Genomic DNA, 27,590 nt, shown 5'->3' with positions numbered 1-27,590 from the left:
GTGTTAGGCAGGTAGTTAATTAATTAGCCCCTTAGTTAGCCCCTTTCACTTCATTTTTCCCCCTAGAATGGCACGTCGCTACTCAGCCGAGGAGGCGTATGCCATTCTGGCAGGCAGTGATAGTGACACTCTGCAAGACAGTGACACTATCACTGCCTCTGACATTGAGCCTCTGAGTGAGACCTCAAGTGATGGTGCCCCACCACCACTCACAAGAGGACGCTCAGAATGCCCAATGCCAGAGGGAGACTGGGTGCCTTCAAACATGATGGCACCAGAAATACCGCTGTTCACTGTTACACCTGGCATCACTGTAACAGTGGACAACTGCGAGCCAATTAGTTTTTTTGAGCTCTTTATGTCTGATGATGTATTTGAGCTCATGGCTCAGCAAACAAATTTGTTTGCTATGCAGTATCTCTCTGCACATCCGGGGTCCCATCATAATCGCAGGAATATGTGGAGACCCACGGATGTCGCAGAGATGAAGCGGTTTTGGGCTTTAACCCTAGTGATGGGTATAGTTAAAAAGCCCAGTATCAGGTCCTACTGGAGCAAGCAACGCATCCTGGCTACACCTCTTTTCCCTGAGGTTATGCAGAGGGATCGCTATCTGCGACTGCTGCGATACCTTCATTTTAATGACAACTCACTGTGTCCCCCTAGAAATGACCCACTGTTTGACAGGCTCTATAAAATTCGGCCCTTTATCCAACTCCTGTCAGACAGATTTTCTGAAAATTATATCCCCGATAAAGATATTTCAATTGACGAGTCCCTTATGAAATTCAAAGGTCGACTGCTATTTAAGCAATACATTCCCTCTAAGCGGTCCCGATATGGCGTTAAATTTTATAAATTATGCGGAATCTGTACTGGTTACACATGGGCGTTTCGCATTTACCAGGGGAAGGATAGCCATCTTGACCCACCAGGATGCCCTGATTCTGTGGGTACAAGTGGCAAGATTGTTTGGGATCTAATCCTTCCCTTGTTGAATAAGGGATATAGGCTATGGGTTGACAATTATTATACCAGTGTACCGTTATTTAAAAATTTATATTACTTTGAAACCCTAGCCTGTGGCACAGTGAGGAAGAATCGCAGGGGTTTCCCCCAAACCCTGGCAAGAGGCAGAAGTAGTAGAGGTTCCTCTTCAGCCCTCCGCCAGGATGAGTTGCTTGCCCTTCGTTTCACAGATAGGAAGGATGTATACATGCTGTCTACAATGCATGACGAAAGTACAGTGTCTGTGAGAGGTAGCACTGAGCGTCTGGAAAAGCCGAAGTGCATTGTAGACTACAGCAAGTTTATGGGGGGAGTAGACTTGGCTGACCAATGCATACAGCCCTATCTAGTGAACCGGAAAAGTAGGACCTGGTACAAGAAAATTGCAATCTACGTGACCCAGATTGCAATTTTCAATGCCTATGTCCTCTATAAAAAAGAGGTCATAGGTAAGCCCTGCCCTTTCCTAGACTTCACTCTTAGCCTTTTGTCTCATTTATTATTTACCCAGCCCCCCAATCCCACTTTGGGATCAGAAGATCTCCAAAGACTTTGTGGCAAACACTTCCCTTCCCGAATCCCTGCCACCACCGCCAGTAAAAGAAATTCCCAAAAAAAGTGCCGTGTTTGCTACAAGAAAGGAGTCCGAAAGGACTCTAGTTATTATTGCCCAACCTGCCCATCTCAACCCGGCCTCTGCATAACAGACTGTTTCAAAGTCTACCATACAGAGCTGAACTTCTAAATCACTCTGTATGGGACTTTGGCAGTTTGTTTGCTTGATTTCCCTGGATTACTGACCTCGGCTTGTCCTGACTACGCTTTGTTAGCTGCCTGTACCGACCCATTGGCTTGCTTTACCGACTACTCTTACTTCTGGATTCCCCTGACCTTGGCCTGTCCCTGTTTACGCTAGCCATTCTAAAGTGGCTACACCAAACAACTCAAATTACTACAATTGTAGTATTTGAAATGTGCCTTCACAAAAAAAGCAAAAAACTAATCACAGGATTAATGCTGTGATTAGCACTGAAAGGGTTAATAAAATCATTTTTTTTTTCTTAACTTCTCAGCTTTTCACACAGTAACTCTCTATGTGAGATGAAAAAACCTCTCTGCCTCCAGATCAAAGTGTATGTGGGGGTACTGTTCTATTCCTGTGATATAATAAAAACCTGGAAACATTTTACATGTGTTCTATTCAGAAGACCGTGTTCAATCAAAATACTGAGGTTTTAGTGCACTAACTAATACCAGGATTATGACATTTCTAGTGAAAATCCAATTTATGTGATTAAAAAGAAAAAACTAAAAGTAGATATCGCTACATGGGCCCAGTATTTCTGTTAAAATGACTAGACCAAACATCTCAAGGTCTGCATTTTGTTGTACTCTGGGGTGCCTACTTTTGAAAATGGTATGCTATAACGGTGGAATTGTTATTACCCAGGCTGCCATGCTCTCTGAATAGCCACATAGGCCCAGCAAATCACTTTGCCAAACTTACAAGCTAAAAAGGCATCTAATATATTTTGCCCTGTACTTATTGGAAAAAATCTGAAATAATGATACGTGGGGGTACCGTTATATTCAGAAGACAGTGTTCAATCAAAATACTGAGGTTTTAGTGCACTAACTAATACCAGGATTATGACATTTCTAGTGAAAATCCAATTTATGTGATTAAAAAGAAAAAACTAAAAGTAGATATCGCTACATGGGCCCAGTATTTCTGTTAAAATGGCTAGACCAAACATCTCAAGGTCTGCATTTTGTTGTACTCTGGGGTGCCTACTTTTGAAAATGGTACGCCATAACGGTGGAATTGTTATTACTCAGGCTGCCTTGCTCTCTGAATAGCCACATAGGCCCAGAATATCACTTTCCCAAATTTCCAACTTTGAAATCTAATATTTTGTCCCCGTGACTACCCCTCAAAAAACACAAAATCTGGTACATGGGGGTACTGTTATATTCTGGAGACAATGTTAAAAAAAAAATAGTGAGGCTTTGTTGCAATAACTCATACCAGGAATAGGAAATGTCCTGTGAAAAGTGAGTTCATGTGTGGGAAAAAAGCACAAACAAATCTATTACCGCTATGGGGGCCCTTCATTTCTGATAAAGTGGTTAGACCAAACATCTCAAATTATGCAATTTGTTATACTTTGGGTTGCCTACTTTTGAAAATGTTATGCCATAATAGTGGAAATGTTATTACCCAGGCTGCCATGCGCTCTCAAAAGCGAGATAGGCCCAGAAAATCGCTTTGCCAATTTTCAATGATTAAAACCAAAAATGGACAGGCGTATATTTGACCCTGTAACTTTCCAAAACCCTATAAAACCTATGCATGGGGGGTACCATGGTGCTCATGAGACATCACTGAACAGAACTAGGAGTGTTTCAGGGCAGTAAACTATATACTAACAATAATATTATCAGTGAAAGTACAGATTTTATGTGAAAAATGCAAAAAAAAAACACAAACGCTAACTTTGGCTAGGGTTTGTGCCCAAGTGGCTACTACAAAAGACTGGGCATACCCCATTTTGAATACCCTGGGATGTCTACTTTTTCAAATGGTATGCCATGATGGGGTAATTTTCATTTCTGGGCTGCCATATGGTCTCAAAGGCAACCTAGGCCACTCAAACCAATCTGTCAAATTTCTATGTAGAACTAAAATAATGGACAAGCCGTATATTTGACCCTATAACTTTCCAAAACCCCATAAAACCTATACATGGGGGGTACTGTTTTAATCGTGAGACATTTCTGAATACAAATATTATGTTTTATTGCAGGAAAACCGAACAGTATTCTGACATTAACAGTTAAATTGCCATGCTGAAATTGAAAAATAACAAGATTTCTTACATTTTTCTAGATTTTTAGATTTTATTCATATAAAATGGAGTTCCATATATGAATGTTTGATATGAAATGAAAGCTCTGTTTCCCCTGAACAAAATGATATATAATAAGTGTGGGTGCACTTAGTATGAAAGAGGTAATTTATTGTTGAACAGACATATAGTAAAATTCTGTGGTTTGTTTACATTTTGTTTCGTTCACAACTTGTACATTTGGCTGCGGTGTTAAGGGGTTAAACTTTTCAAAAGTTTTTTTAACTTTGTATTGTTTTTTTTTAACTTTTAACCCCTAACTAGCCTAACCATAAATCCCCCAATTTCCCCACTAACTTCTACCCACCTTAGCTAAATAAATAAATATTTTAAAATATTTAAATGAATTAATTAAATACATTTAACCCCTGAGGATTAAAAAAAATAAGTTAACCCTCAGGGGTTAAAAGAAAAAAAAATCAGATCACCGTGAAATACTGTGATCTGTATTTTGATCACTGCAGGCAGTGATCAAAGGGCAGGGAAGGGGTTAAAAATTTTTTGAAAGAGGTGAGTGGGGTGGGATTTTATTGCTAACACTTTTTTTTCTTGCAGAGAGAAAGATCAGCACAGATCTGTCTCTCTGCTGTTCACAGCTCACACTGAGCTGCAGGGAAACAGATCGGGTTTCACTGCAGCACGTGTGATCACTCTGACTGCCGTGTGATCACTCTGACTGCCGGTCAGAAGGATCACATGGGCTGAATCAGTGAAACTGCCCATGGTAGTGTGCCTCAGATAGGGAGACACACTACAGGAAGATTAACCCCACGATTGCCGCGATTGTGGCAATCGGGTTAATTTTCATTCATGACGGAAATTTTCCGTCATGCCTCCTTAAGGGGTTAAATCTTAGAAGACTTTACAAAGCCAAACAAGAATCAATAGGATATTGTCATAAAATCTTCTCAGACAAGTTAATTTTCCCTAGAGGCTGCAAGGACAGCAACCTCCTGGCATTCAATATCTGAAATGTCTTGAATAGATATAGTCAGATAGGAATTAAGGCCATGGTAGCATAAGCTAGAGAAGGATAATGCCATTCTGATATAAAATTTAAAACCAAATTGATGACATCATCAAATCAGTACCTCGACAAAGGCATAACTTCCAGAGATCATACTGGAACATGCAGATAATGTTGGATGAGAACGGACACACCATGCTATTAAACACGGGGAGAATTACACTGAGAATCCTACTACTTATTGGATGTATTTTTTAAATACGATTCACACTGCTTCCTCTTGCCTAGTGAACTACTTACCTGAAGATACAGGAACAAATAAATATCTGCCTGTCAGAAAGAGGCAGAGCCTAGTAGAGAAATGTCTGTTATTAAAACACTGCTACAATGACTCTATGTTGCAAACAATCAGACTCACAACAATACCTCACACCATGGATGAATTGATACAGTAATGATCAGTCACAGTAGAGGAATAAACCATTAACATTACTAAGCAAAGGCAAGAAAAATCATACACAGATTAGTTGAGGGGAAAAAATTAATATTGGAATGAACCGTAGAATTTGTGGCAACTATTAACTTAGAATGAGGCCAATCATGTCAGTACCTACATTTGTAAATAGTACAGATTATGCCAAACAGTATTATCAAATTTATTAGAGACTGTTGTGCAACATAAGTAAGAGATATATATATATATATATATATATAATAGGCAAGATACTGATGGGAAGGTGGTAACCAGAGGCACATTATACATTGTGACAACACACATAATAAGCAGGATAGTAGAAGATAATCAGTTATCCTTATGAGAACAACAACCGCATTCTTACTCTTACCTTATCTTCAGATAGTGATGAAGTACTTATGGCAGAGCCTATGGTGATAATAAGCAGCTCGTTATATCTGCAAGATATCAACACCAATACAAACATATAATCCACACGTATTAAATCAATGCAATGTTAGGGGTGACCATAACTTATACCGATCTAGGTACAGGGACCATGTAAAACATATCCGTCAAATGTTTGTCATCAACAAGCTGCATTACATTATATCATGCAGGATGAATCAACCACTTAAAGCCACACATTGGTTGCAATTCCAGATATAAGAACACCTAGAAGAATCCCCATGAATATCAGAAGAGAGGTCCGTAATAGAACTACCAGTTTAGGGATTTCCTCTATTGTTCAGGCAGCAGGAGAATTTTACCTGAAATAGTAAACTTGGTAGAATGGTCTGGGGACTCAAATACTTGCAATACACAGTATCAAAGTTAACTGGAGCATATGAGCCTAAAAGAGAATACCTTTATTGCAGAAAGGAAATTATAATGTTCCCCTTCACAACAGGGGAATGTGTCAGAAATTTCTGATCATTAACTCCTTAAGAACCAAAAGCATGCCACCCCTGACATATACTAAAGGTATTGTCAAACTTTCAGGTCCCCAAGGAATAAAAGAGAATACTGAATATAAATGTTATGCTTTAAGTAAATGAACTCAGATTTAAAGAATAAAAAGTTATGACCAGGTGAAAGAAAAAAACAATATTAACAGCTTTTAAATCGGGTAATGGCTTCAGCATTACCTACTTATGAGATCAATTAATAGCCCAATTCGTGCTCCTGCAACTAAGCTGTGCATCAGTAATCGGCATATATCTGAAGGTAAAACACTGCCACCAAATTGAAAAAACATTCCCTATCTTGATTGGAGAGGATACCTGTCAATAGAAAAAAAATTGTAGAATGGTCTCATGTATAATTACATAGGTGTGCACACAAAAAAGCATGGATTCTGTTAACCCCTTAAGGACACAGCTTCAGAAGCTGGACATACCCTTAAGGACACACGCAATTTTTGCATTTTTTGCTGTTTGTGTTCAAATGCAATTTGCATCTCTCATTTAGTGTACCAGCACATATTATATACCGTTTTTTAAACCACAAAAAGAGCTTTAATTTGATGTGACATATACATATATCAATTCTCATTTATTAAAAAAAAAAAAAAAAAAGCAAAATAATGTGGGGGGAAAAACAAACAAAAAATGCTTTTTTCCCCAAGTTTTGGCAATAATAATGTGTGCATAATATGTCCAGTTCAGGAAAAGTAATTCAAAATCTATTCATTTATGTGTCTTGATTTACAAAGTACATAATATGTGTAGGATTTCAGTTTATTTTGAAAGTTACAGGTCCCAAACTACAAGGTCTAAAATAAAATTTCAATGTGAAACAATTTTAGAAGTTGGTATGTTTGTCTTGGAAGCTTAATACCCATTACAGGAAACAAAATTGCCACAAAAAGTATATATTTATATAAAGTAGACATCACAGGCTATTTACCTAATGTTACTTTTTGCATAGCCATTTCTCCGCCAATCTCTGCTAAATATTGGAGTAAAATTGTATTTGTTCTCTATTTTGGCATATACACATATAACAAGGTTTTTGTAATATGTATTTTGTAAACCTGGTGTGTGCTATCCCTGTACAGAACCCCATATTGTGTTCAGCTACATCTGCTGAGTAAAACGATACCCCCATTTGTATACCTTTGCCCCTATCCTGTAAAGCTATAATGCCATATAGGAGACCATGCTATTTCAGTTTCTATAGTTAGAATTTTCATAGATGGTCATATGTCTGATTTTGTGGCATTATAGCCATTTTACTGTTCAAATAACCCCACAAAGGCCTTCCATTTGAGAAAGCAGACACTCCAGGTATGTTATTAGGCATATATTCTACCTTAACTTGCCACCATTTGTTCCCCAATTTATTTCAAATTTTGTGGTTATTTTTTTTTACATACATGTTGCATTTTCACTGGGTATTTCTTACATTTCATAAGTGCCACGGTCATAAATTCCCACTAAGTATTCTCAGTTACCGTATATACTCGAGTATAAGCCGAGTTTTTCAGCACATTTTTTGTGCTAAAAAACCCCAACTCGGCTTATACTCGAGCCAATAGTCTGTATTATGGCAATTTGCATTGCCATAATACAGAGTGGGGGCTGGCAGAGAGTTTACTTACCTCTCCTGCAGCTCCTGTCAGCTCCCTTCTCCTCCGCGCCGTCCGTTCAGCACCGTGGTCAGTTCCCAGTGTAAATCTCGCGAGAGCCGCGGCTCTCGCGAGACTTACAGTGTGAGCTGAGAGAGGTGCTGACCGGACGGCGCGGAGGAGAAGGGAGCTGACAGGAGCTGCAGGAGAGGTAAGTACCGCTCTGACAGCCCCCCCACTGAACTACGAATCCAACTGGACCACCAGGGAAGGAGCCCCCCTCCCTGGCACACTAGCAAGCAGGGAGGGGGGACAAAAAAAATGTATCATAGTAATAAAAATAAATTAATTAATAATAAAAAATTAAAATAATAATACAATAATAAAAATAGTAATAATAAAAAAATATATAACAAAAAAATTAAAATAATAATAAAAAATATGTTAAAATGCCCACCCCCCACCAAGGCTCTGCATCACACTCTGCATCACACACACTCACACACACTGCACTCATATACACACTGCATTCACACACACACTGCATTCACACACACACTGCATTCACACACACACTGCATTCACACACACACTGCATTCACACACACACTGCATTCACACACACACTGCATTCACACACACACTGCATTCACACACACACTGCATTCACACACACACTGCATTCACACACACACTGCATTCACACACACACTGCACTCATACACACACTGCACTCATACATACACTGCACTCATACATACACTGCACACACTGCACTCATACACACTGCACTCATACACTGCACTCACACTGCACTCATACACACACACTGCATTCACACTGCATTCACACACTGCACTCACACACACTGCATTCACACACTCACACTGCATTCATATATACACTGCATTCATATATACACTGCATTCATATATACACTGCACTCATATATACACTGCACTCATATATACACTGCATTCATATATACTCTGCACTCATACACACACACACTCTGCACTCATACACACACACACTCTGCACTCATACACACACACACTCTGCACTCATACACACACACACTCTGCACTCATACACACACACACTCTGCACTCATACACACACACACTCTGCACTCATACACACACACACTCTGCACTCATACACACACACACTCTGCACCCATACACACACACACTCTGCACCCATACACACACACACTCTGCACCCATACACACACACACTCTGCACCCATACACACACACACTCTGCACCCATACACACACACACTCTGCACCCATACACACACTCTGCACCCATACACACTGCATTCTCATACGCACACACACTGTAAATAAATATTCAATTAATATAATTTTTTTTAGGATCTAATTTTATTTAGAAATTTACCAGTGGCTGCTGCATTTCCCACCCTAGTCTTATACTAGAGTCAATACGTTTTCCCAGTTTTTGGGGGTAAAATTAGGGGCCTCGGCTTATATTCGGGTCGGCTTATACTCGAGTATATACGGTACCTTTTCTGAGTAAAACAATAAGCCCAATGTATGACCTAGACACTATTTTGTGAAGTTACAGTGCTGTGAAAGAGATGTGATAAGTTCAGGTTTTTAAGTGTGAATTTACATGGAGAGTTTTAATGGATCCGTATTCTATTTTTAAATATGTTAGCAGGCTGCTTTTTCCAACTACCCCAAAAGGGCATACTATTTCTTAAAGAAGACGCCCAAAGGCAAATTTTGAATATTAGCGTGGGATAATTTTTTCGTTAGCTTGTATCAAATGTAGTGGTAATAAGCATTTTTTTTCTCTGCCTTTTGGACACAGTGAGTTTGTACTGTATATTTTGCAAACCTTATGTGTGCTACGGCTTTATAATACTTTATATGTTGCTCAGCTATGTTGTCGGAGTACAGCAATACCCCCATATGTACCTTTGCCAGGTATATGTGGACGTTGAAGGGGCACATTTCAGACACAGCCATTGCAGGTTTTTTTTCAAACTTTGAATTTTTACGCTGCTTTGTTACCTCACTTTGGAGTTTTACTATTTCATAAAGAAGACATCCCAGGGTATTTCAAAAGACATATTTTGAACCTTGGTGTGGGATAATTTTTCCGCTAGCTTGTACCAAGTGTAATGGTAATAAGCATTTTTTTCTGCTTTTTCGACACAGTGAGTTTGTACTGTATATTTTGCAAATCTTATGTGTGCTACGGCTATATAATACTTCCTATCTTGCTCAGCTATGTTGTACCCATATGTACCTTTGCCAGGTATATGCGGACATTGAAGGGGCACATTCGAGACACAGCCATTTAAGTTTTTTCAAACTTTAAATTTTTACGCTGTGTCCATACCCCACTTTGGAGGTGTTTTTGTAGGTTAAATTTTCCAGCTACCCCATAAAGGCATACCATTTCTTAAAGAAGACACCCTAGGGTATTTCAAAAGACGTATTTTGAACCTTAGCGTGAAATAATTTTTCCGCTAGCTTATACCAAGTGTAGTGGTAATAAGCATTTTTTTATGCATTTTTGACATACTCAATGAATTTGTAATATATATTTTGCAAACCTTGTATGTGCTACAGCAGTATAATACATCATATGTTGCTCCGCTATGTCATCTGAGTACAGCAATACCCCCATATGTACCTTTATCAGGTATATGATAACGTTGAAGGGGCACATTTGAGACACAGCCATTCAAGGTAGAATGTTTACACTGGGTCCATGCCCCACTTTGGAATTTTTTTTAATAGGTTGTGTTTTCCAATTACTTCACAAAGGCATACCATTTCCTAAAGAAGACACCCTAGGGTGTTTCAAAGGGCATATTTGAAACCTTAGCGTGGTATCATTGTTTCGCTAGCCTGTACCAAGTGTAGAGGTAATACGCATTTTTCCCCCTTTTTTAAACATTTTTTTTAACTTTTTGAAAGTTTTTAACTTTTAAAATGTTTTATTTAGCTTTTAACAACTTATTTTACCATTTTAAAACTTTGTTTAAACTTTTCAAACGTTTATTTTCACTTTTAATTTTTTTTATTATTTTTAACCCCTAACTAGCCTAACCGTAAATCTCCCAATTTCCCCACTAACTTCTACCCACACTAGCTAAATAAATAATTATTTTAAAATATTTAAATTAATTAAATAAATGTAACCCCTGAGGATTAAAAAAAAAAAAAAAAAATATTAACCCCCAGGGGTTAAAAGAAACAAATCAGATCACAGTGAAATCACAGTGATCAAAGGTCAAGGACGGGGTTAAATTTTATTTGAAAGAGATGTGGGGGGGGGGATTTTATTGCTAACAGTTTTTTTTTTTTTTAGTTTTTTTTACAGCCAGAGATAGATCAGCACCGATCTGTCTCTCTGTAGTTCACAGCTCACACGGAGCTGCAGGGAAACAGATCGAGTTTCACTGCAGCATGTGTGATCAGAGCGACTCCCGGTCAGAGCGATCACATGGGCTGAATCAGTGAAACCGCCCATGGTAGTGTGCCTCCGATATGGAGACACACTACAGGCCATCAGGGGTTAATCTTAATTTTTGTACAGAAATTTTCCGTCCAGCGTCCTTAAGGGGAGTGTTGCAATGACGGAAAATTTCCGTCCAGCGTCCTTAAGGGGTTAAATATTACCATGCTCCATTTTGGAAAAACAGGTTAAGTAACAACTGTAATCTATCTGAAGTGGTAAAATGTGTTAATTGCTTATCCTGAAACACCTGTGGGAGAGGGAATCTAATACAAAGCCAAAAGCATTATTTTTCCTTATCTACCTCATTTAAAAAAAAAAATGGAAATAGAAAATCCACAGTAGGCAATTTTTACACATCCAGTACAACAGTGCCTTTGTATTTGCTAGAATTGGGCAGTGTTACATTTCAGTGCAAAACAGACTTTAGATAATTTGTATATTTTAAGTCTACCAATGGTGTGTATAAATTGGGGTTATCTAATACTACCAACCTGCATACAGATTATATGAACCACATACATTGTGTATGTTTCTTACAGCACCTTATGCCTAGATATATCAGTTACATATACTTGAGTGTGTTCAAATAGTAATCATACATAGCCTACCTCTGCTATATACAGTGACACTATGCCTGCACACATATTAAGATTATATAAGTGAGATAAATTGAGTCTGTTTTTTAACAAAACTTCATGCACATATAACACACATATACTGAGGTTGTGCCTCACAACCCACCCTTAGAACCAGTATATATTCATATATTCTGTTTCCACTAATACATCAAGCATATAGTGAACAGATACACTGAAGCAATGTATCCACACCACCTTACATATACAGGGATTGCAGAATTATTAGGCAAGTTGTATTTTTGAGGATTTTATTATTGAACAACAACCATGTTCTCAATGAACCCAAAAACTCATTAATATCAAAGCTGAATATTTTTGGAAGTAGTTTTTAGTTTGTTTTTAGTTATAGCTATTTTAGGGGGATATCTGTGTGTGCAGGTGACTATTACTGTGCATAATTATTAGGCAACTTAACAAAAAACAAATATATACCTATTTCAATTATTTATTTTTACCAGTGAAACCAATATAACATCTCAACATTCACAAATATACATTTCTGACATTCAAAAACATAACAAAAACAAACCAGTGACCAATATAGCCACCTTTCTTTGCAAGGACACTCAAAAGCCTGCCATCCATGGATTCTGTCAGTGTTTTGATCTGTTCACCATCAACATTGCGTGCAGAAGCAACCACAGCCTCCCAGACACTGTTCAGAGAGGTGTACTCCTTGTAAATCTCACATTTGATGATGGACCACAGGTTCTCAATGGGGTTCAGTTTAGGTGAACAAGGAGGCCATGTCATTAGATTTTCTTCTTTTATACCCTTTCTTGCCAGCCACGCTGTGGAGTACTTGGACGCGTGTGATGGAGCATTGTCCTGCATGAAAATCATGTTTTTCTTGAAGGATGCAGACTTCTTCCTGTACCACTGCTTGAAAAAGGTGTCTTCCAGAAACTGGCAGTAGGACTGGGAGTTGAGCTTGACTCCATCCTCAACCCGAAAAGGCCCCACAAGCTCATCTTTGATGATACCGGCGTCTGTCGGACTGGAGCTCTCTGCCCTTTACCAATCCAGCCACGGGCCCATCAAGACTCACTCTCATTTCATCAGTCCATAAAACCTTAGAAAAATCAGTCTTGAGATATTTCTTGGCCCAGTCTTGACGTTTCAGCTTGTGTGTCTTGTTCAGTGGTGGTCGTCTTTCAGCCTTTCTTACCTTGGCCATGTCTCTGAGTATTGCACACCTTGTGCTTTTGGGCACTCCAGTGATGTTGCAGCTCTGAAATATGGCCAAACTGGTGGCAAGTGGCATCTTGGCAGCTGCACGCTTGACTTTTCTCAGTTCATGGGCAGTTATTTTGCGCCTTGGTTTTTCCACACGCTTCTTGCGACCCTGTTGACTATTTTGAATGAAACGCTTGATTGTTCGATGATCACGCTTCAGAAGCTTTGCAATTTTAAGAGTGCTGCATCCCTCTGCAAGATATCTCACTATTTTTGACTTTTCTGAGCCTGTCAAGTCCTTCTTTTGACCCATTTTGCCAAAGGAAAGGAAGTTGCCTAATAATTATGCACACCTGATATAGGGTGTTGATGTCATTAGACCACACCCCTTATTACAGAGATGCACATCACCTATGAAGTCTCAGTGTGTCCTCTTAATTGGTAGTAGGCTTTCGAGCCTATACAGCTTGGAGTAAGACAACATGCATAAAGAGGATGATGTGGTCAAAATACTCATTTGCCTAATAATTCTGCACTCCCTATAGAGCATGTAGAGGACATATACTGAGGCTGTGTTTTCACAGCAACTCAGAGCATATAAAGAACACACACTGAGGCCGAGTCTCCCGATCAACTTATATAAAAAGGGGACAATATCTAACAGTGTTGCTATAAGGCTTATAGCAACACTATTAGATATTGTCCCATAACACCGAGAACCTGCTCAGCTATCATACTGGTGGGTAGTTGCATGCTTTTCCATTAGAATATGTCTTTACCCCTGCCTCTTGTGTACAGTACTGCCCTGCAAAGCCGATCGGTTCTCGGTCGGCAGGTTGCCATGACAATATGTAAATTAACGTTGGCTCGCGTCTCGGCCGATCACCATGGTAACGGCCGACACTCAGAGCGCACACAGCACCAATCTGTACAGCTGCTGCATACATGATACGGAATCAATTTTGCCCGCGATTTTCTGGCGCCCAGGGGGATCGGTACACAGGCTGAGGGGTAAGCACCAGGTGATTCTTATGTACTGTAATTTGATTTTAATTTGATTAGTACTGTGTATTTTTGCTATATATTCTGTAACAATCACAATGCACTGTTATCCTGACGAAAGTCCTGACACAGGACTGAAACGTTGTGAAGTTGCCGAATAAAGTTAAATTATTTATTTTCAACATTGAAAGAAGTCCTTGGAGTGCTTTTCCTACATTTGATTTCTATTAATTTTGCTGACAAGCACCGGGCTATATCTACAATTCTACAGGAGTGCAAGCATTGGACAATATTATATATATATATATATATATATATATATATATATATAAACTGAGTCAGTGTCCTCACAGTAACTCATACATACAGCATATAGTGGGTACATATACTGAGGCTGTGTTCTCACAGTAACTCATACATACAGTATATAGTGGATACATATACTCAGGTTGTGTCCTCACGGTAACTCATACATAGAGCGTATAGTGGATACATATACTGAGGCTGTGTCCTCATAGTAACTTATACATAGGGTATATAGTGGATACATATACTGAGGCTGTGTCCTCATAGTAACTCATACATAGAGCATATACTGGACACACACTGAGACTTCATACCAATTCATACATTAGAGCATATAGTGGAAACATACTGATGCTGTTACCACCACCAGTTCATGTATAGACCCTGAGGGCCGGTGGTCTCCTGTGCAGTATACCACTGTCTGCAAAAGCCTGCTTATTTGTGATAATGCAAGGATAACAGCAATCAATGCCACATACCTTGATAGAAACAAGTGTGTGTGTGTGGACTTAGAGTTAGGTTTTTAAAACCTGTCATATACATGTGTGTACTTCAATCAGACACCCAAGAAAGTTCTCTTACCATGGATATTTCTCGGTCTTCAGGACTGGAATTCCAGCAGACTTTATCAGCACTCCTTTGCACAATGCCTCCTTGCATTATCAGCACTCTTTTGCACCAAACATCCTTGTATAAACGTACCTAAATAATCTCCACACAAATCTCCTAAATGTGACCTATTTGTTTGAAGGAAGCCTAATGTAAGCAGCTGGGAGGGACTGGAAGGCACTTACCTAAACCGTTGCAGGCCTGTGTTTCAGCGGCAAAATGGGGATTTGAACAACTGACAGCCTAAACTGTTTAAACTATAGGCTTCCATCTGCATCACCATGCAAGGTGGAATACATAGAATAGGCATACCCTGGTAGTCACCTATGGAAGTGCTGTTTACTGGGTCTTCAAGGATAAAGCCTTAGACTCGGCTGGGCCTCATGTATGCAGTGGACCGTTGTCATCCCTTCAGGGAGAGAGATAGGTTAGACTCCTGATTGCTGAAGGAGGCAACTCTTACACATGTGCTGTTTGCTGGGTCTTCGGGAATAAAGGCTTAGACTCATGCATGCAGTGGACTACTGTCATCACTTCCGAGAGAGATGGGACAGACCCCTGTTTGTTGAAGTAGGAACCCAGGCTGGCAATTCTTACCGGTATGCTGTTTGCTGGGTCTTCAGGGATAAGAGGCTGAACCCTGGCCTGGCTTCATGTAGGCAGTTTATCACATACATCCCCTGAGGGGGTACCGAAGCTGGCCTGTTGCTGGGTCTTCAGGGATAAGAGGCTGAACCCTGGCATTCAGTGGACCATTTTCATCCCTTTCAGGGAGAGGTTGAGTCCGAACCCCGGTCACTAAAGGGGTACCCAGGCTAGCCACTTCATCTTAGTGCGTTTTGCTGGGTCTTCAAGGCTTAGATGCTGATCCCCGGCAGGGCCTAAAAAATGCCTGGTGAGCATAAAAGAAAAAAAATCTAGGCCTGCATAAGCAGACTCCTTCCGAACTGCTGTGAAGGACAGGAAAAAAGACTACCTGATGGGATGGGGGGAGCATCTATTTATACCAGTTTCAAAGTTCTATTTCCTGTCCTTTCTGCTGTGAGGGGAGGAGCTAACACCATGAGTAAATGCTGCCATGAATAATGGTCAGGAAATATATACACACTCTCACAAATGTATATATTTTTTTTTTTTTTTTTTTATAAAAAATGTCCACCCAGCCTCCCTACCTGGAGAGCTGGCGTGGACCTGTTCCTGGGGTCCAGTGGGGCAGACGCCTGTCTCCATATCAGACGCGGCGAAGAAGCTGTGTTCTCTCTGCTCCCTATCGCCGCGCGGGCAGTCTACTGATGCCGGGAGCCGGAATATGACCTCATATTCCGGCATCCGCAAACGGCGCGCGGCGAGAGGGAGCAGAGAGAACACAGCTCCCTCGCTCCGTCTGATATAGAGACAGGTGCCTGCCGTGGGGGTCCATCAGGTGGCCATAAGGCCCCCTCATGACAGGGGGAACACGGGGAGGCATTTGGGGGCGGCGGGCACCACTGAGTGCCTGCAGGAACGCAGTTTCTGCTGTGAAAAAAGTGCAGGAACGCCGTTCCCACGCGTTCCTGCAGGACTAGAGCCCTGAATTTCTGGCAATTTTACAATTTCACACGTCACACTTCCTACCTATCACCGAATACATCAGACTTCACAGTTCCTTCCAAATGGCTTAAACTGCGCTAGCCATATTTATGCACTATTTGTAGGGTTTTCTTTCCTCATTCTGAGTATGCACAAAATGAGGCGTGTTTCTTAATGTGTGGGTAATTATTTTTCTTTTGGGTATGACCATGGTCTCCTGACATGCTTAGCATGTTGAAAGAATCCACTATCTGTTAAGGGATACAGGCATATGGTAGATTAATCCGTTAGTTTACATTGAAGCTAGACTTAGAGGAAACTCATGCATTGCATTTCACACATTTCAGGCGCTCTGGTTGAAGTCACAGCTTCAAATGAGGTGCATGTTTTAAACCTTCTGACATCTATCACATTTCAAAGAATCAAATGTAACCTCTCTCCTGCTGAAATTGACAAAACCAGGTAGCCAATTCATCTATGCAATTCACAAATCACATTAAATATCAATATTCTATTTATCAAGAAATTATGCACCCGTGGCACCCTTTAGTCTATTTGAAGTGGTTATGGTCACTTTAATCCTCTGATGACCTTCCAGTTTTTAAAACCTGCCCTATTTTTGGAGTGGTTGAAAACAAATGTTGTGTTCCCCTGTCAGCTGCCTCTCCTTTCATGTTCAGCTAATGAAGTGCTGGCTCAAGCTGAAAAACGTATCATTAGTCACCTTTTCGCATTTTATACACTGTAGATGTCTGGCATGCTTTTTTTGCATCTTGTTGCTGCCCATTTCCTGCCCAATATGTCTAAAATTCCAGTACATTTTTGCAATATCTAGTATGATGTGGAGTGAATTATGGTTTTGGAACTTAACATTTGCCAAATTTAGCATGCCAAATCTCATAATCCAAAATCTAAAACCCAGATCTTTCATCTCAATGAAGTGGTTTGGGTGCCATGTTCCTGTAGTTTTATCTTTGCTATGTACAATTTTGTATAAGGCAGAAAGTCGATGGCGGGAATTGGGCAGAAGGAGCTTTAGTACCAGGAATACAACTTTGTTTTCCTAGAACTATATAGTATCCCTTTAAGGACTAGGTAATTGCAGAATATCGGCTGATTTATCAGCCCAACCGATAATCGGTCAATTTGGCAATACTCCGTATTGGTTTACAATATACTGAGAGAGGTGCTGCTGGAATCAGAAGATGGCATGTACTGGGCCCCAGCCGCCCTCTCTTAACCCCTTAAGGACGCAGCTTCAAAAACTGGACTTACCCTTAAGGACACAAGCATTTTTTGCTGTTTGTGTTCAACCTCCGTTTGCATTTTTCTTATTTATTGCACAATCACATGTTATATATCGTTTTTAAAAAGGGCTTTAATCTGATGTGACATATACATATATAAATTCTTATTTATAAAAAAATGCAAAAAAAAAATTTTTTTTTCCCCACAGTTTAGGCAATAATACCGTGTGTATAGTTAGTGCAGCTTAAGGAAAGTAATTTAAAAAATATTAAATTAGTTGTTCTGAAGAGTACATAATGTCTAGGATTTCAGCTTATTTTGAAAGTTACAGGTCACAAAATACAAGGAGTAAAATAAAATTTTAATGTGGAGCTATTTTTGAAATTGGTATGTTTGTCTTGTAAGCTTAAGAGCCATCACACAAAGCAAAATTGCTGCACAGAAGTATATATTTATCTAAAGCACACATCACTGGCTATTTACCAAAGGGTATTCTGACACTTTTTATTTAGCCATTTCACCGCCAATCTCTGCTAAATAGTGTAGTAAAATTGTGTTTTTTTTCAGATTTCTAACATACACACATAAAACAAGGATTTTAATGTGTATTTCATAAAACTGATATATACTACTGCTGACGAAAACCCCATATTGTTTTCAGCCATATCAACTGAGTAAAACAATACCCCCAATCTATGTCTTTGCCACTATCCTGTGAAGTTACAGTGTCATAAAAGAGACCTGACCATTTCAGTTTTCACAGTGATAAATTTTGATTAATTTAATGGGGGCAAGTCTCATTTCGGGGCATTGTAGCAGTTTAACTGTTGAATTTATCCCTCAAGGACCTACTATTGGTGAAAGTAGACACTTCAGTGTATCACATATGGTGTATATTATGCCTTAACGTGATGCCATTTTTTTCACCAGTTTGTGTGGTAAAATATATTTTTTTTTTTACATACACGTTACTTTTTTCGTGGTCATTTTTCAAGTCTAGTATGTGCCACTGTGATCAAAACCCCATAAATATGCTCTGCAAACTGAAAAAAACAATACTTCCAATGTATGTCTTTTCCACTTTCCTGTGAAGCTACCGTGCCTTAAGAGTTCTGGCCATTACAGTTTTTACAATTAGAATTTTGATAAATGGATTTGATGTGTCTATATCACATTTTAGGGCATTGTAGCCGTTAAAATTACCCCATAAATGCATAACATTTATGAAAGTAGACACCACGGGCTATGCCATATGGTATATTTTGATCTTTACAGTTATGTCAGCACCAATTTCTTTCAAAATTTATTATATTGTTTTATTTTTGCATTTTTATACACACATAATGTATTTTAGTGGCTAATTTTGGAAACTTAATATTTGCTACTGTAAATTAAATCACTAAATTATTCTCTGTTTTATTTCCTGAGTACAAAATGACCCCCTTTGTATACCTTAGCCAGGTTTTTGTGAAGAAATACAGGGCTAAAATCATACCCGGCCCAGTACAGTGTTTTTTTTTTGTTTGTTGGTTTTTTAATGGCAAATTGACAATGGGTCTTTGTTTAATTTTGGGGCATTTTAGTCGCTGTCGAAGTTCTGTTTTGGACAGGCTCAGTTTAATGAAATGATCAGCCATCTAGTTGGAAATAGCTGAGGCAGTCAGAGACACGAGTCAAGAGGGGTGGTGAAATATCAGGGAAGGACAGATACATTTGCATGTAATCCGCATAGAAATTATACTGGAAGGCGAATATACTTTGTGAATATTCCGAATACTGTGTGCTGTAAATGCAAAAGCACGATTTAATACGAACATTAAATGCAGCCAGGCAATTTTTACAGATTCGCTAGGCCAAACTGAGCTCTGTATTTGGCTTTAGTTAATTGAACAGTGAGACTACAGAGGCATGACCTGCGACTATAGTGCCCATTTAACCATTAACCCTCCCATTACACTGCCACCACTCAGGTAGTGTCATTCACTTACAAAAAAGCATGTGAACAATAATTTGTGAATGTGCCTTCTGCCAGAAAGCGTTTGTTTCAGAATCTTGGTAATACTGGTACTTTTTTAAAATTATTTATAAAGCGCCAACACGTTCCATAGCGCTGTTCAATGGGTGGAATAACACACGTATTTGTAACCAGACAAGTTGGACACACAGGAACAGAGGGATTGAGGGCCCTGCTCAATGAGCTTACATTCTAGAGGGAGTATAGTGACACAAAAGGTAAGGGTAGAGTAGAAAAATAGGTTGCTAGAACAGTATTTATTGAGGGTATAGTGTTTTGATGACAATTTCAGGAGGGGAATCAGAGTGTGGGGAGGGAAAGCTGTTCACAGTTTAATTGATATGCTTGCTTTCCTAAAGAAGTAAGTTTTCAAAGATGTATTTTTTATTTTTTTTTGGAAGGAGTGATGATTGGGTGAAAGTGTAACAGAGTGGGGAAAGGGCGTTCCATTGGAACAGTGCAGCACTAGAGAAGTCTTTAAGGTGAGCATCAGAGGTAGGAAAACTAATAGAGGTGAGACGTAGGTTTGCGGCAGAGCGTAGGGGCCTAGATGGGACATATTTGTGTATTAGTGAGGATAAGTAGGTCGGAGCAGCATTGTGTAGAGATTTATAAGAAAGTATCAGGATCTTAAATTGAATCCTATATCTTACGAGAATCCAATGTAGGGACTGACAGAGGGGGAAGGTGTGGGCGGACAAGAAGATGAGCCTTGCCTCCGCATTCGTTATAGACTATAAAGTTGGGAACACGTAAGACCACTGAGAAGCAGATTACAGTAGTCAAGGCAAGAGAGGACGGCAGCATAGACAAGCACATTTGCCGTATCAGGCGTTAAGTAGGGTCGATGTGCTCAATGTTTTCGAGATGTAAGCGGCAGGATTTGGCGATTGATTGGATATGAGGGGTGAAGGAGAGGTTGGCGTCAAAGAGAACACCTAGACAGCGAGCCTTATAGGTAGAGCGAATGCTAGCCCCATTGACTTGTAGGGACACAGACAAGGGAGTAGCAACGCTTGAGGGAGGGAAGAGCAGAAGTTCTGTTTTGGACAGGCTCAGTTTAATGATCAGCCATCTAGTTAGAAATAGCAGAGAGGGAGTCAGAGACACGTGTCAAGAGGGGTGGTGATGAATCAGGGAAGGACAGATACATTTGCATGTAATCCGCATAGAAATTATACTGGAAGCCGAATATACTTTGTGAATATTCCGAATCCTGTGTGCTGTAAATGCACGATTTAATATGGCCATTAAATGCAGCCAGGCAATTTTTGCAGATTCGCTAGGCCAAACAGAGTTCTGACCGTATTTGGCTTTAGTAAATATGTGAATTGCTATTGCAGTCAGAATTTGGTCATTTTCACTGGATTTTGTCCATTCGCACTTGCTGGTGCAGAGATTGTTTTTATTTATTTATATATATTATTTTTTTATATATTTATATTTAATTTATTTTTATTTTTTTAATATATTGTCTCTATACAAAAACATAACATTTCCAAGAGAAGCTCTTGCTGTGGCATAGGGGTTCTCTAGGAGGTGAAGTCCTATAGACGCAACAATGCTATTTGATCAATAGCTATAATTCTTTGGTTTGCACTTTACAGGAAGCAAGTTAAACCTTGCAATGCAGGGACAGATTCATGCACACTGTTCATGACACTTCTACAACCAAGGTGATATAGTGCTGTTGCTGACAACCTGTATTTTGACCTGCGGATAATATCTGCACCAGGGCGGTGTTATCTTTTCCCTCTCTATCTGGAACAAAGCCTACGTGCTTAGTGTGGGCTAGGCCTGGCACTACCCTCCGGAGATGTTGAACTAATACTTGTTATATTTGTTATTGCTGTTCATGTATATTTTAAATTGGAACCCATTAACATGCTTTATATGTTTTTTCAATTTCAGGCTTAAGTGGAGCAATGGCAGGCATCAGTGTTCGCTCAAGTACTCCAGGCTCACCTACTCATGTAAGCAGCAGTTCGAACACTAGCCGTCGAAGAAATGGACTTCATGATGTGGATTTGAACACTTTCATATCAGAAGAAATGGCTCTCCATTTGGACAATGGTGGCACACGAAAGCGCACCTCGGCCCAATGCAGCGATGTCATTTCAGACTCACCAACTCATAAACGCAACAGAATGATCTAACATGCAAAAATAAATATAAAACTCCACCATGCTGCTTGAAAGACACTTGATCCTCAGCATTCTGATTTAAAGGAACTGTGATGGCCATCTTACCCTTTAACTGCTTATACAAGTGAATACAGTAATGATTGCCATAAAAATTTAGGTATTAATATAGTTGCCTTTTTTTAACTGTGGCATTCATAAACTTGTACACAGCAGAAGAATGAATTAATGTAGTCATTGGCAATATTTTAGGTGAACATCTAACAATTCAATGCAAGTGGCCTTATTGTATTTGCAAAGGGAAGTGTTGATTTTTTTATTTTATTTTTATTATACTTTTTTTTTTCTTCTGCTATAGAGTACTTTATACAATACAGTACTCCACAATATTGCCAATATGAAATTGCCTAAAATATGACATTGCATTCATGAAATATACTTTTATTGTTCACCGCACAGTGCATGTACTTTTCCATAGTCCTATTTATTTTTTCCCCTTCCATCTTATAATGCAGAGAAGTGAATTAATGGTCATGCAAATAATTAACATCTGATCTATATTGGATTTACTGTGTTTTTGTCATTCTGATATGCAGTTCACAAACCCAAGTTATACATACATAAGCATTTTAAATTTGTCAGTTTAAGCATTTGTATGCACTTATTTACATGCTTGCTGTATCCTTGTGAAGTAATGTAAACTGTATACGCCACACTAAACTCTAAAATACAGAAATGTAACATTTTGTAACCTTGTAAGAGGCTTTATTAGGTAATAGATATTTATTTGCATTTGAATACCATATAAAATGTTTCTGATGGAATTTTTTTTATGTACTCTGATATATTAACACATTATAGCTTTAACAATGTGATTAATTCATTCCCATGTGGACTGCAACACAGTTTTGATATGGTTTAAAAGTCCTGTAAAACTGGCCTTTATACCAAATAGTTTTGTATATGTGGCATGACATATAACAAACATATTTTCTGTGGCTTCATCCTTTGCTCTAAAGAAAAGACTGTAAGGTTTTGCACCAATGATAGATACATATTGGATATTGACATTTGATTATTCTGTAATAGATCCTTAGAAAATGTTTCAAAATAACATTTTGCAAAAGTCTGAGTTAAGCATCAGATTTGCCCATTTTTTAGACTTCTGCGTAAATGCCACCATTTCTACTCTGTGCTTTAATGTAAGGCAAGATTGCGATGCTTTGATGCCTAAATCATTGTATGTCACTACCAGTAACCGGTTTGGAGAAATGGCTCCTCTAGTAATATGGTGTGCATTGTAAGCAGACATTGAATTTATAATTGGGCATTTGAAAAATAAACAGTCTTTGTATAAAATGTCATCTGTAATAAGTTTTGTTTCTTAAATGTTAACTGGTAATTATTTGGAATCATTTAGTTTTAAAATGGATTCAGCCTCCTGAAGTGTGGTTTAAGTATTTATTTTTTGTCATTTGACCTATTGACATTGTACGAACTGAAATTAATTTAAAAGTAAATAAAGGCAATCCTATGAATATGGTGGTTGGGTACTTAGGTGCTGAATGGAGGCGGGGGACATGGTGAAAATATATTTTCTATATGTTGCGAAAGCAGCATGTAAATAATATTCTGTTTATAATTGTCAACCTTTTACTGTCATTTGGTAGCACTTTGACACAATATAATAGAAAATAATCCTGTGAATAAAATGCATACAGTTGAAATGAACACTCTAAAGCAGTGATGGCGAACCTATGGCACGCGTGCCACAGGTGGCACGCCGGGCCCTTTCTGTGGGCACGCGGCCATAGGTTCGCCAATAATGCAGAGTAGGCGCCTGCCTGCCCGAAACGGCAGGCGCCTACTCTGCTTCCGGGTCGGGAGGCAGGGGAGGGATCTTTGCAGCAGCTCCCCTGTCCTCCCGCGAGCAAGCTGTGTGGAGCGTTGCCATGCGTTACCATGGCAACGCTCCACACAGCATCGCGCGGGAGGACAGGGGAGCTGCTGCAAAGATCCCTCTCCTGCCTCCCAACCCGGAAGACTGCTTGCCCCCACCGGACCACCAGGGATGGCTGTGCCCCCCCCCCCCTTCCTTCATTAGAGGTAAGAAGGAGGAAGGGGGGGGACTAATTTAATATACTTTTTTTTATTTTGTATTTTATTACTTAAATACCCCCCCACACTGCACCCTTACCCCCCCATACAGCACCCCTACCCCCCCACAGAGTACCCCTACCCCCCTCACAGAGTACCCCTACCCCCCTCACAGAGTACCCCTACCCCCCTCACAGAGTACCCCTACCCCCACACAATACCCCTACCCCCCACACAGTACCCCTACCCCCCACACACAGCACCCTTACCCCCCCCACACAGCACCCCTACCCCTCCACACAGCACCCCACCCCCTCACAGAGTACCCCTACCCCCCTCACAGAGTACCCCAACCCCCCTCACAGAGTACCCCTACCCCCCACAGAGTACCCCTACCCCCCACAGAGTACCCCTACCCCCCACAGAGTACCCCTACCCCCCTACACACACAGTACCCCTACCCCCCTACACACACAGTACCCCTACCCCCCACACAGCACCCCTACCCCCCACACAGCACCCCTACCCCCCACAAAGTACCCCTACTCCTCCACACACAGTACCCCTACCCACACAGTACCCCTACCCCCACACACACAGTACCCCTACCCCCCCACACAGCACCCCTACCCCCCCACACAGCACCCCTACCCCCCCCACACAGTACCCCTACCCCCCACACAGTACCCCTACCCCCACACACACAGTACCCCTACCCACACACACACAGTACCCCTCCCCCACACCCAGCTTCCCTCCCCTCCCCTACACCCAGCATCGCTCCCCACCCCTACCTCCCATACACAGCACCCCTACCCCACCCACACACAGCAGCCCTTCCCCGCACATAGCACCCCCACAACACACAGCACCCCTACTCCCCACAGCACAGCACCCCTACCCCTGCACAGCAGCTGTACCCCCCCACAGCACAGCACCCCTGTCTCACACACACCACCCCTCACACACACACACCACCCCTCACACACACACCACCCCTCACACACACACCACCCCTCACACACACACACCACCCCTCACACACACACACCACCCCTCACACACACACACCACCCCTCACACACACACACCACCCCTCACACACACACACCACCCCTCACACACACACACCACCCCTCACACACACACACCACCCCTCACACACACACACCACCCCTCACACACACACACCATCCCTCACACACACACCACCCCACACACACACCACCCCTCACACACACAGCACACACAGACACACACAGCACCCCTCAATGCCCCTTAAACTACACCCCTCAATGCAGTCTGTGTGTGTGTGCGTGTATTCCGCAGTCTGTGTGTGTGCGTGTATTCCGCAGTCTGTGTGCGTGTATTCCGCAGTCTGTGTGTGTATTCAGCAGTCTGTGTGTGTGTATTCAGCAGTCTGTGTATGTGTATTCAGCAGTCTGTGTATGTGTATTCAGCAGTCTGTGTATGTGTATTCAGCAGTCTGTGTATGTGTATTCAGCAGTCTGTGTATGTGTATTCAGCAGTCTGTGTATGTGTATTCAGCAGTCTGTGTATGTGTATTCAGCAGTCTGTGTATGTGTATTCAGCAGTCTGTGTGTGTATTCAGCAGTCTGTGTGCGTGTATTCCGCAGTCTGTGTGCGTGTATTCCGCAGTCTGTGTGCGTGTATTCAGCAGTCTGTGTGCGTGTATTCAGCAGTCTGTGTATGTGTATTCAGCAGTCTGTGTATGTGTATTCAGCAGTCTGTGTATGTGTATTCAGCAGTCTGTGTATGTGTATTCAGCAGTCTGTGTATGTGTATTCAGCAGTCTGTGTATGTGTATTCAGCAGTCTGTGTATGTGTATTCAGCAGTCTGTGTATGTGTATTCAGCAGTCTGTGTATGTGTATTCAGCAGTCTGTGTATGTGTATTCAGCAGTCTGTGTATGTGTATTCAGCAGTCTGTGTATGTGTATTCAGCAGTCTGTGTATGTGTATTCAGCAGTCTGTGTATGTGTATTCAGCAGTCTGTGTATGTGTATTCAGCAGTCTGTGTGTGTATTCGGCAGTCTGTGTGTGTGTGTACTCGGCAGTCTGTGTGTGTGTGTGTGTGTGTGTGTACTCGGCAGTCTCTGTGTGTGTGTGTGTGTACTCGGCAGTCTCTGTGTGTGTGTGTGTACTCGGCAGTCTCTGTGTGTGTGTGTACTCGGCAGTCTCTGTGTGTGTGTGTGTGTACTCGGCAGTCTGTGTGTGTGTGTGTGTGTGTACTCGGCAGTCTGTGTGTGTGTGTGTGTACTCGGCAGTCTGTGTGTGTGTGTGTGTGTGTACTCGGCAGTCTGTGTGTGTGTGTGTGTGTGTACTCGGCAGTCTGTGTGTGTGTGTGTACTCGGCAGTCTCTGTGTGTGTGTGTGTACTCGGCAGTCTCTGTGTGTGTGTGTGTACTCGGCAGTCTCTGTGTGTGTGTGTGTACTCGGCAGTCTCTGTGTGTGTGTGTGTACTCGGCAGTCTCTGTGTGTGTGTGTGTGTACTCGGCAGTCTCTGTGTGTGTGTGTGTGTACTCGGCAGTCTCTGTGTGTGTGTGTGTGTACTCGGCAGTCTCTGTGTGTGTGTGTGTGTACTCGGCAGTCTCTGTGTGTGTGTGTGTGTACTCGGCAGTCTCTGTGTGTGTGTGTGTACTCGGCAGTCTCTGTGTGTGTGTGTGTACTCGGCAGTCTCTGTGTGTGTGTGTGTGTGTACTCGGCAGTCTCTGTGTGTGTGTGTGTGTGTACTCGGCAGTCTCTGTGTGTGTGTGTGTGTACTCGGCAGTCTCTGTGTGTGTGTGTGTGTGTACTCGGCAGTCTCTGTGTGTGTGTGTGTGTACTCGGCAGTCTCTGTGTGTGTGTGTGTGTACTCGGCAGTCTCTGTGTGTGTGTGTGTGTACTCGGCAGTCTCTGTGTGTGTGTGTGTACTCGGCAGTCTCTGTGTGTGTGTGTGTGTGTACTCGGCAGTCTCTGTGTGTGTGTGTGTACTCGGCAGTCTCTGTGTGTGTGTGTGTACTCGGCAGTCTCTGTGTGTGTGTGTGTGTACTCGGCAGTCTCTGTGTGTGTGTGTGTACTCGGCAGTCTCTGTGTGTGTGTGTGTACTCAGCAGTCTCTGTGTGTGTACTCGGCAGTCTCTGTGTGTGTGTGTGTACTCAGCAGTCTCTGTGTGTGTACTCAGCAGTCTCTGTGTGTGTGTGTACTCAGCAGTCTCTGTGTGTGTGTACTCAGCAGTCTCTGTGTGTGTACTCAGCAGTCTGTGTGTGTGTGTGTGTGTGTGTATTCAGCAGACTGTGTGTGTATTCAGCAGACTGTGTGTGTATTCAGCAGTCTGTGTGTGTGTACTCAGCAGTCTGTGTGTGTGTGTGTACTCAGCAG

At 41.2% G+C, this 27,590-nt stretch overlaps 1 protein-coding gene across 2 annotated transcripts in view; it reads left to right on the top strand.

The window, feature by feature from the left end:
• The window catches only part of HAPSTR1 (HUWE1 associated protein modifying stress responses), a 118,521-nt gene extending 95,048 nt beyond the window's left edge, over positions 1–23,473 (top strand). For both annotated transcript variants that reach the window (XM_063430221.1, XM_063430223.1), the window contains one exon: positions 21,885–23,473. In XM_063430221.1, the coding sequence (XP_063286291.1) occupies positions 21,885–22,129 (245 nt within the window). In that variant the 3' untranslated portion in view covers positions 22,130–23,473. The remainder of the gene's footprint in view (positions 1–21,884) is intronic.
• Positions 23,474–27,590: the final 4,117 nt, after the last annotated feature.

This window comes from Pelobates fuscus, chromosome 8 (genome assembly GCF_036172605.1).
Source record: "Pelobates fuscus isolate aPelFus1 chromosome 8, aPelFus1.pri, whole genome shotgun sequence".
Classification (NCBI taxonomy): Eukaryota; Metazoa; Chordata; class Amphibia; order Anura; family Pelobatidae; genus Pelobates; species Pelobates fuscus.
The sequence above is the reverse complement of the archived record's forward strand: the minus strand, read 5'-3'. Positions and strand labels throughout refer to the sequence as shown.